At 34.7% G+C, this 12,254-nt stretch overlaps 1 protein-coding gene across 30 annotated transcripts in view; it reads right to left on the reverse strand.

The window, feature by feature from the left end:
- Positions 1-12,254, reverse strand: part of FIP1L1 (factor interacting with PAPOLA and CPSF1) — a 64,702-nt gene that overhangs the window by 30,939 nt on the left and 21,509 nt on the right. For 15 of the 30 annotated variants that reach the window (XM_033425434.2, XM_033425436.2, XM_033425433.2 and 12 more), the window contains one exon: positions 5,958-6,065. The exons of the other annotated variants lie outside the window; for them this stretch is intronic. In XM_033425434.2, the coding sequence (XP_033281325.1) occupies positions 5,958-6,065 (108 nt within the window). The remainder of the gene's footprint in view (positions 1-5,957; positions 6,066-12,254) is intronic. 30 annotated transcript variants of the gene reach the window in all.

Genomic DNA, 12,254 nt, shown 5'->3' on the forward strand with positions numbered 1-12,254 from the left:
AAAAGCCCCATAAATAATTTTATGCTCACAAAAACAAGAAGACAGACCTACAAAAAGTCTATAATGGCATTTGAAATGTCTTCAACTACATAGTTAATTCCTGCTTACTATTCTGCCACTTAAGATTTGTTAATACATTTAAAAAATGTTCAAGCCTTTCTGATTTTATGCCTAGGTCATTGACCCCCTAGGTTCCCTCATGATCTCAAAGATCAAAAGTGATTTTACTTAACTTGTACCCTTCAGTGCAGCTGGGAAACTATCCTAACAGTCACACATTAGAAAAATTGAAATACTTCTGACAAAACAAATATTGCTCTAATTTTTGCCTAAAATTTGCCTAAAACTTACAAAGCTATGACCACTATAATTTCATATCAAAGCACGTGCCATCAGCTCTCCCATATATAAACACATCTCACATCCAACAGCCCAAACGATAAAGGTGTATATTCTGAAACCAGGATTTCCCTCACCATTTATTACTACCTAAACTTCATAGTAAAAATCCTTATTTCTACCCTACTATTTTCTTTTCCATTCTCTTCTATTCTCAATCGCTGGATTCTCCCCTCTCCATCTTCTTAAATTTATTCCCATCAAGAACAAATTCTCACAAATTTGTTTGGATTTGCAACTTGGATTATAAATTCTCTGAATTGTTAAAAGTAGCAAAAGGGGAAAGATTCTATAACCTTTGACCATGGATTTCTAAGGACTTATGTTTTCAAAAATTCTGGGACACATGGGAGTACTCATTTATTAAAGTTTATCTTCAATATGTTCAGAGATGTCTGATTACCTTTTTCAGCTTTAAATGGATTGCTCTATCACTAAAGAGTCAAAATGGCAAATATTATGTTTCTAAAACATACAGGACTTCCCTGGTGGTGAAGTGGTTAAGAACCTGCCTGCCAATGCAGGGGACACGGGTTTGAGCCCTGGCCCAGGAGGATCCCACATGCCACGGAGCAACTGGGCCCGTGTGCCACAACTGCTGAGCCTGAGGTCTGGCGCCCACAAGCCACAACTGCTGAGCCCACGTGCCACAACTGCTGAGGCCTGCACGCCTGGAGCCCATGCTTCGCAACGAGAGGCCACGACAATGAGAGGCCCATGCACCGCAGCGAGGAGTGGCCCCCCGCTCACCGCCAACTGGAGAAAGCCTGCACACAGCAATGAAGACCCAACACAGCCATAAATAAATAAATATTTTTAAAAATAAATAAAATAAAATAAAAACATACAAATGAGAAATTAGCCTTAATAAATGTATATCACTAGAGGGAGTCTAGAAAATTGCAATTCCTTACATGTCCATAATAGTAACAGCTCCTTGCCCAAGCATTTTTACCACATAAATTGATTTACCTTAATCAGAAATTTTGTTAGAAATATTTTACAACAGACACATATGTACCAAAGTAACAAAAATCACTTAATATTTAACACAGGTGAATAATTAAACATCAATTCTGATGTCACATTATGGAAAACAATATTGAACCATATTATTATTAAAGTTTCTGATGTACCACTTTCTATTTCAATGAATAAAAAAATTTAGTAGAGCTTCACCACGAGGATCTACTGTAACCTGGATTTCTACATAGCACAGGTTTATCTGGGTTTACAAACTGTTCAATAAGGCAGACAGCTAATGCAGTTATCAAGATTCCCTTCTCTATACTGGACTCAATCATAGAGTAAAAAGCTGAAAGAGAGAGCAACTAACCACAGTGGACAGCTACAGTTTCATTAATCTACAATTTAATACAGGCAGTGAATATTCACAAGAACCTCGACCTGTCCTCCTAGCACAGATGAATATGAAAACATCTCTGAAATTTTAGTGGAATTAAATTAAAATGACATATTTTGAGGATTCTAATGTTCCAGAAAGGGTATGAGAGCTGCTTACATAGATACAATAGAAATCCTAAGAGTAACAAAATCAGAAACAAGGGAAAACAGATAAAAGGTTAGTTATTAATCTTTGGCCACAAATTTATCTCTGAGCTTATTTTTTACCAGCCAAAATAAAGGACAGTCTTCATAACAAAAGTCTTTAATGTGCATTAAGAGAAAAACAAAGCACTAGCTCTGAAGATTACTTTTCTTGGTAATAACAATTGCTAGTATTTATTGAACACCTACTATGGTGCTAGGAAAGCACTGTTCTAAGCACTTTATATAGATTTACTCCTCATAATAATCCTAAGAGGTAGCAACTATTATTATTCCCATTTTAAAGATGAAAGTAAAAAGAAACAAGTTTCTCCTCTGAGTCCATCTTAAGTGAAAGTATGATAGAGTACAGTAGTTTTTAAACTTTTTAAACCACAAAACAGTTATTTAGGAAATACATTTTGCACAGCAATCCAGTATATACATTATATAAAAAAAAACAAATGTTTCATAAAACAGTACTTACTTACACTTACTATAAAGGAAAAAGAACATTAATATCAAATATGATTTTATTAATATTTACAAATAACACAGGAAAAAACCCAAAATAAAACCAAGAAATATTTGGTGGCTGAGACCAGCAAATTGACTTCACACCCCACTAATGGATTAGGGGTTCTCAACTTTGCCTGCACATCAGAATCATCTAGAGAGCGTTTAAGACCCCCAATGCCCAGAGTGCACACCAAATAGTTAAATCTGAGTCTCTCAGGCCTAAGCATCAATATTTTTTGTAGCTCGCCATGTAACTCCAATACAGAGCTAAAGTCGAGAACTACAACTAATGGCATGCCCAAAGAAGAGACTTATATTTTGTCCTCTTCTAGTAAGAACTTAAAGTAGTTAATAAAAATTAATGTTTTTATTACTCAATAAATTTAAAGTCATATCTAAAAAGGTTTAACAATTATGGTAAAGATTTCATTACATACATATTTTCATATTGATCTTTTGAGTTCTGTGGACTGACAGCACTGCTTCTATACTTATATTCTATTTTTCAAGTGGAGACTTAATAAAAAAGAATTCTGTCTAGAAAAGTGATACACGTCCCCCCCAAAAAAATCACAGAATTAAAAAACTTTCTTCAGGACATGTAATTTCCTATCACACCATATTCAAAGAGACTGGTAAAGCCTATGATGGGAGCAGAGATCCAAGGGGAACTAACACTTTAGTGGGTGCCCTGCAATAGCGTTTCACAGGCTTAAAAATTATTTCATCCGTAAGTACACTGAAGTAAGGTGTAAGTCCAATCAGTTTCATTTTCACAGATGTGGAAAGAGGCTCCTTTGTGAAGTACCACACCAACGTCAATATTCAGGCTTGGGTATGACCAACTCCAAACCCCCTCCTACCCTCAGAATGTTTTCCATGCTAATTTTCTGGGTCCTGAATTTTTAAAATGTCACGTTACTTGTTAAGCTATATTAAAAACAAACAAAAAACCTTGAATACTTAAAGGTGAAATATGCTAAAATTAGACTCACTGGAGGACATAAATTGTGTTTATTAGGGCAGCCAAGTTTACTTACTTTTGTGCAGAGCTTGGAATAAAGCTTTACCAGCCACATTTATGCTTAGTTGCATTTTTTAAATGTATCACTGATAGGAAAAGATATGTTTCTATAGGTAATTAAAAAAAAAGGCCTTCACATGTCCAATCACATAAAATCTTACAAGCTACACAATATAGCAACATGCATGCAGAGTGCTCAAATGCTATGAAGTACAGGTACGTTTTTTCAGTAAACGATTTCATCAAGACATAATAGTAAGCAGCAAGAACAAATGAGGGAGTCAACCTTAGATTTAATGTTCATTTAACATCCACTTTTAAGTTTTGTTTGTCTATTATAAAACATGCGAGCAGGTTTAAATATTTTAGTGATTATACATTGTAAAGCAATTTTTACCATTCCTCCTTCAAGAGTCTGGGTTAGTTTAAAAGTATTCTGATGTTGGAAAACAAGCTTAATAAAACAACCTAGAATTTGCAACTAATTATCTAAAAGGAGCATAGTTTAAGATTGTAAAATGAAAACAAAATACAGAAATAAATTGGACACTGGCGTAAGGCTATAGCAATCTGCTATATTGCTATAGCAATACTGCCTATTCCAATTTTCTGTGTTCATTTAAACTACTTCATTCTTCTAATTCGCTTTACAAGAGTTACAAATCTGTACAAAACAAACTTGCACCAATAAAATGTTATTGTTATATACTATAGTTAAAGATTTAAAAAACACTATAATATATAAATTAAGAGTAACAGGGTGAGAAAAGTCTGGGTCTCCAAATACAGTAATTTATGAAAAGCATCTCAACCATCATTTAATCGTTCTTTACAAAGAGACTTAAGGAATGCTTTAAAAAAAACTCCCCATTTCTCATTTTTTATCTTATGCTATAAAAAAGTGTATGTAGCTTTCATCTACAGTTGTTTCTTCTTTTTAATTTTTAATTTTCAAAAGCACAAAATACACACTGAAAATACAGTGTCAAATTTCCTACTACCTATACTCCCTGAGACTAATCACAAAATCAGAATAGGGAGTTTTCTGAGTTTCCAAACCATCTTTTGGGGCACAGGGGGGCGGGGGGGCGGGTAGCAAGGGGGAAGTTATATAGTCTAAGTACTGAAATGTATCACTTTCAGATTTAAAAACTAATATTTTCCTTATAAAATGGCCAATTTATTTCAAGAAATAAGCTGTTATATCAAAAGCATAACTATTTTAAGATAAAAATTATAAGTCAAATGGTTTATATAAAAGAAATTTCAGATGTTAAAGTAATAGCAGCATGGGACTTCCCTGGTGGCGTAGTGGTTAAGCATCTGCCTGCCAATGCAGGGGACACGGGTTCGAGCCCTGTTTCGGGAAGATCCCACATGCCGGGGAGCAACTAAGCCTGTGCACCACAACTACCGAGCCTGCACTCTAGAGCCCGCAAGCCACAACTACTGAAGCCAGCACACCTAGAGCCCGAGCTTCGCAACAAGAGAAGCCACCGCAATGAGAAGCCCGCACACTGCAACGAAGAGTAGCCCGCACTCACCACAACTAGAGAAAGCCCACGTAGCAACAAAGACCCAGCGCAGCCAAAAATAAAATAAAATACATAAAAAACAAAACAAAACACACATTAATACAGCATCAAGCTGCCCAGGAAGAAAGCTTTAAATTCTTTACCAACAAAAACAAACAAAATACACTCCCATATACTATTACCTTATTTAAAACTTCAAACGATAAATTAAGAAGGTATCTTAGTCTGTATTTCTAGTCAAGCAAAGTATAACTGCTTATTGTTGGCAATACATTTTCATACCCTAACACACTTGCTTCTCATTACATCACTTAGGATAGAAATTATTATTCCCATTTTCACAGGCTCAGTTTACAATATCCATCCAAGGTTTGTATGCTTTGTAAATTTAAGATTTAGAACACAAACCAAAATTCTATGGAGGGTGGATTATGAATAAAAAGCATAGCAACAATAAGGGAGATAGTACTTCCTAGACCCACTTAATAGAATGGCAGGTTTATGCACTGTAGTTGGAAAATAAAGATTGGAAAGATTCAATGGCGTCCAATTTTATAGGTCCTAAAGACCGGCTCAGAGAGCTAAATTTTATTCCAGATACTGAAAAGCACCCAGGGGTTTTTGAATAGGGTATGATATGAGAAAGGAAAATTAAACCTGCAGCAAAGGGAAGGAAAACATTTATTGAGCACCCATTAGCATGGTTCCAGGCAATTTATGTTATAAAAAGCTAGAGAGACAAGGGGCGAGACATGAGGTGATAAGGGCTGATTCATAAGGTAAGTGTAAAAACCCTCAATTCTATACTGAAACAGTGTAATTCAGTGGGGAAAATGGTACAGCCTAGTCAAAATTTATTATCTTTCTAATGAGATAAAACAACACTGATGACCTAAACATCAGGAGTATCCAATGTTTAAAAATAGCCTTACCTTAGATCAGGTGATTCGGCCCTCCCATATTGATCCTGCCACTTCCCAACGCTTGAATTGGCTTTTTTGGAGGCAGTACTTGTCTGAGACTGAGAAGAGGTGCTGTTTCTGGTGAGATAAATTTTCTATGTTTTTTCTTACATACTGTTGTCTCTGACCCCCCTTGATCTGTTTCTTTTTTCCTTGACATGCTTTTTCTAAAGTCCTTTAGCATGTTCTGATAGTATCATTCTCTTCAAGTTATATGAAATACTTGTGGTGGAACTAAGACTGCTAGTGGTATTCAAATATAGATGTCTTTGTTATCAACATTTTATTAATTCTAGAATATTTTTAGAAATACTTCTCAACATAGACAGTATGATGTCAAAATGCAGAAATGAGAAAAGAACCAAAGGCTTACTTCAGGTTATATATATTATCCAGAAATAAATTTCAGTGCTTTTACAAATTAATAACATTAATTTCTGCAGTTTCATAAAACCTTATTTGAAATGTTGGTATTTCTTTCCCTAATTCTTCAATAATAGAAATAAATATTGTTAGTGTAACCAGTTAACAGCAACATTCTGTGTTTCATAAAAGCCTATATTAAATATATATTTCATTAAAATTCAATTTCAGAATAATTAAAGTCTTTCAAAGTAAAATTCTAAAAAAAGTTAATTTTATCCCTGGTGTTCACCTATATACACTCTTGCCAATCCTTTAAAGGAGTAATAAGACACTCTTTCAAAGTAATAGGGAAAACATGTTTATGTAGCTGCTTATTTATGTAAAAAAAAAAACAACACAGGAAGAACAAGCCAGTAACTAGATGAAATGAAATTGTTTATTGACAGGAGTGAAAAAAATTGCAAAAAGAATGACTAATCTGAGTATACTTTTGCATAGTCTTGCCTTTGGAACTATGTTAAATGTTCTAGATATGTAGAAAGTAAGTCAATAAGCATGGAGGAAAAGAAATGCTAGTACTGAAAAGAAACAGAAACAATGGATCAAATTATCTTTTAAGTGACTAATACATATAACCACTCTGAAGGAAATTTTTGAACACAATATTTTGACTATATACCCTCAATCTAAGAAAAAGAAAAATTGAAAGAAATCTTGAACTCTATTTAATAGGTTTGTTTTTTGTAATGGTAGGTGCACAGTTCTAATCTATTTTGTGTGTATTTCAGTATTAAGCAAATGAGTGTATATATTGAACTTGTTGGAACTAGGTTCTCACTGTGGGAAAAAGGAAGATACAAAATAGAGAAAGAGGAGTAGAACCTGTGGTGTCAAGCTAGAAGTAGAAGAAATGTGACTATATGATTAAAATTTTATAAAAATAACATATATATGGCAATTTCACATTAAAATTGCTTGCTTTTTCCTAGCTCTGAGTGCTGAAAAGACCTAGAAATAGTGACACCCCAACAGCAATGAGCGTAACTATTGCCGAGACCGTGGTTTCTAATTACCATTTCCCACTAAAAAGCATCAGGATTCCTTCAAGAAATGGCTGCTTCTAGGGAAGAGGCAGGGAAAGTACAACATAAGACTGAAACATCAGAAAATAAAGAAATCCTCAAAAAAAGATGATGGGGACATGTCAAAAGGTCAGAGGAGCCAGTCTGAAGAGGCTCCCATGGACCAAATCTGGAACAATTTGAGCATCAACATGAATTACAGTACATATATATGTGTGTATACATATACATGTGTGTGTATGTGTATATATATAGTTTATATACCCCATTTATAAGCCACACACACAAACTCTCTCACACATAAAATAAAAATTAATGAGTCTAACAATAAATAAGTAGGTAAGGGAGGTGGAAAAGCTCATTTTTAAAGTAGAATGCCAACTAATAAATGTAACAGGAATAACAGAGTTAGACAATGACTATTTTCAGTCATTACAGTAATAATTGACTAAATCAAAAACGGACATTAAAATTCATTAAAATTCATGGAAAGTTCAAAGACAAACGGAATATTTATGCAGTCTCCTCACAGATTACTTATTTATACAGTAACTTTGCAGAAACGCAAAAGACACCACCACGACTAAGTAAGTTATCACCACTAAAAACGGGACAAACTGACATCATGTACCTACAGGCTGATTCACTGAGAACACCACATTACTTATGTAGTATTCCTGCCCCAAAAGCAAAGCCTGAATCTAATAACGTGGGAACATCAAGCAAACCCAGACTGAAGGATGATTTACAAAATAACCAGACTGTACTCTTCAAGTCAATGTCAACAAATACAAAGAATGTTCAAGAAGCTGTCCCAGATCAAAAAAGAATAAAGAGATAAAGGAGTTAATTGTAATGAATAATCCTGGACTAAATCCTAAATCAAGGAGGAAAGAAAAGAACTGCCATGAAAGATATTATTGAAATAATCAGCAAAATTTATGGCTTGTATATTAAAGTACTGATTCATTATGAGATGTTCTGACATTGATTAACTGTTTCCTATAATTACGGAACACAATGTCTTTGTTCCTAGGAAATATATGCTTAAGTATTCAGGGGTAAAAGGGCACAATGTCTACAATTAGCATTCAAATGGTTCAGGAAAAAAATATTTTTGAGAAATTATAAAGCAAATATGGCAAAATGTTAATAACTGGTGAATCTGAGTGAACAGTGTATAGACTTTAATACTTTTCTTGCAACTCTTTCTAAGTTTGAATTTTTTTCAAAATAAAACATGAAAAAATGAAAACAATAAATGAAGGGGGCACAACAGGGGCTTCTGGTAGTAATGGTAATATTCTTATTGATCTATATGAAAACTTTTAAAGATTAAAAAAACATTCTGATATATCAAATATTAACAATTTGCTGGGCAGTACAGAAAGTTAGAAATCCAACATTCCTACTGATAAAGTACAAAGAACCATTAAAAATTTTTTTTTCTTTGCAAACATACCAGTAGCCATTTATATGTTAATATGGCATCTAAGATTTTAAACAATAGGAATACAGTGATTAGGTCAGTAGTACACTTCATTACTGCTAAATATTTGCTGTACAGTCTCTATTATGACTTACATGACATTACTGTCTTCTCCCTAAAGTCAATAAAATTTTACTTTTAAAAACACCTAATTTCCATAAATACAAAGAATAAAATGGAAATACTTTATAAATATAAAGAATAAAACACAGATATTTATTTAGGGAAATACTTCACAGTGGCTGAGAAGTATCCTTTTGATCAAGCGAAGATGAGTCCAGAAAACAAACTTTCCTAATAAGCAATGAGTACTGTTCTCTGCATCCCAAAGTGGCAGTATTAACATGCTGCGTCTGTTTCTACAAACTGTGGTGGTAATTATCCATTCTTTTCAGCATAAGTGATGAATCTGTTAATTTCTGTCATTTTTTTTTTTTTACTTCCTTCTTACTGTGCCTTATCCACCAGTGTCCTCCCATCACTCCTTATCCATCTCTCCTTAGATCCATGATCCATCATTATAATCACTCTCTCAAGTACACTCTCACCTTCCTTGCCCCTCTCCCCTTGGGCATATTTGCCTGGTATAACTTCAACCCCTGCTAAATCCAACTCTGGCTACTCTTCATGAACACATGAATACCTGACAAGGGAAAGACAAACACACCCAAACAAGCTGACTTGTTTCATTTTCAACCTCTGGCCACTAACCTCAAGAAAAGTTGGAAATGTACAGTCTCTCCCCGTGTCATAAATTTTTCACTCTGCTCATTCCCATCAGCATATAAAAATGCTGTGATTTCTCCCACCTGGAAAAGAAAAGCCATCTCTTCACCCCACACTTCCCTCCAGGTAACTGCCTAGCAATCCTGCTCCTTTCCCCCAGGTTTATTCACACACCTCTACATAACTATTTCAGACCTTCTCCTCTCCTCTCAAACATTCAACACCCTCTTCCACTATTCTCACTTTCACCAGATAAGTCTGCATTCTATGCTGCTGGGAAAAACTGAAGCAATCAGAAAGAGAACTTTCAGTGGTTTCCATCACCATTAAACCACCCACCTACCTTCACCTGCCCTTCCTCCTATTACAATGAGTGAATTGTCCATGCTTCTCTTTAAGGGTAAATCCTCCACTTGCTTATTACATCCCACCCCCTCTGACCTTCTTAAGGACACTGCTCTAACAACTGTCCCTTCTCAATTCTTGCATCATCAATTTTCCCCTCTAGTAACTCATTCTCATAAATATAAAAACATGCTGTAATTTCTTTCATTTTGGCAAAAAACCCTCCTCCTGACCCCACATTTCCCTCCAGATTGTCCTCCAGACTGTCCCATTTCTCTGCCCCCTCAAAAGAGAGAAAAGAAAAAAAAAAGAAAAAAACTCAAAAAATTGTTCATTCTAATTCCTTTCCTCCTATTCTCTCTTGAATCCGTTCCACAAAGTCTTTTTTTAAATCTTCACCTTATACCACTGAAAACGTCCTGGTCAGAATCACCACAACCTTTGCATTTAAAATTCAAGTCATTCCCAGTCCTCTTCTTCTTGGCCAATCAATATTATTTGATAGTTAAAACACTCTTCCTATTTTGAAACACACACTTTTCAAGATATACACTGGGTTTTCCTCCTATTTCATTAGTCATTTTTCTCTACTTGTCTCCTCTTACTGTTCTATCCTTATTTTTCTGACCTGCATGGAAGTGCCTCAAGGCTCTGTCTTCTTACTACTTCTCTAGTAATACTTACCTCATTTACAATCTAATTCAATTTCACAGATTCATTTAAGTACTATTTAAACACTGATCACTCCCAGATTTGTACCTCCAGTCCATACCTTTCCCCTTACTCCAGATCTATTTATCCACTTCCCATGCAAATATTCCACTTGTATAACTAGTAGGCATCTCAATTTTATCAGGTTCGAAACTGAACTTTTGGTCTCCTCCCTCCAAAAATCATTCCTCCTATAGTCTTTTCTGCCTCAGATATAAAAGATCTTTTGTGTCTTTTGAAATGTGTCCAGTATCTGACTGCGTCTCACCATCTGCACCACTACCACCGTGGTCTAAGTTACCATTATTTCTTGTCTAGATAATTGTTATAGCCTCCTAACTGGCCTCCCCATTACTGCCCTTAATTCCTCTGTAGTCTGAGCTTAATAAAGCAGTTAAATTGAGACTTTAAAAACCTAAATCAGATTATTTCATTCCTCTGCTCAAAATCTGATGGTGACTCCCCATATATTTCACTTACAGGGAAAGCCAAAACACTTATATAATGGCACAATGTCCTACATAATCTGGCCCACATTTTTAAAAAAGAGGGGAGGGGGTGGAAATGGGCAAAACACAGAAAAACTGCTATTGATTTTTAAAAGTTCAATTAGTTTAATTATGATAATAACAAACATCCATAGAATATTTATTATGTATGTACCACTGTGCTAAACACCTTACATAAATTAATCCATTTAATATACATAACTATCCAGTGAGGGTATTACGTAGTATTATTACTGTATTTTATAGATTAAGAAATGAAAGAACAAGAAGATTGGGCGATGTGCCCAATACACACCAGCTAGTAATACACAGCTAGTGTAATTCACAGCTAGTAAGTAACAGAGCTAGAATTTGAGCCAGAAGTCTGGCTCTAGAGTCCAAGCTCTTAATATCATTCTAGAATGTAGAACACCATAAACTCAATGAATGAAGGTTGGCCTCTTTTAAAATATGAAAAAAAAAAGAGAGAATACTACAAATTAAAAGAATCAATATTCCTCAGCTATCATAACTTCTTAGACAAACACTTTTATGAGATTGCATTTGGTTTAAAAAACCTTATTTGGAAAAGTCCATGACTAGTAATTGTTTTTCTGTTTTTTGTTTTAGTCATTTTTCCCCTTATGTTTTTTTTTTAAACATCTTTATTGGAGTATAATTGCTTTACAATGCTGTATTATAGTTTCTGCTGTATAACAAAGTGAATCAGTTATATGTATACATATATCCCCATATCCCCTCCCTCTTACGTCTCCCTCCCACCCTCCCTATCCCATCCCTCTAGGTGGTCACAAAGCACCAAGCTGATCTCCCTGTGCTATGCAGCTGCTTTCCACTCGCTACCTATTTTACATTTGGTAGTGTATATATGCATGACTAGAAATTGTTAAGAAGAGACAGTCAAAATCTGAGATGGCTTTATGATACTGAATTTTGGCTGAAAGTTTCAAAAATCTTTATTTTAGGGCTAAATTACAAGTTTTCTTTCTGCATTCATATAGTATGAAATATCAGAATGACAAAATCAGTAAACTACATA

The sequence above is a fragment of the Orcinus orca genome, chromosome 4, assembly GCF_937001465.1.
Source record: "Orcinus orca chromosome 4, mOrcOrc1.1, whole genome shotgun sequence".
Taxonomy (NCBI): Eukaryota; Metazoa; Chordata; class Mammalia; order Artiodactyla; family Delphinidae; genus Orcinus; species Orcinus orca.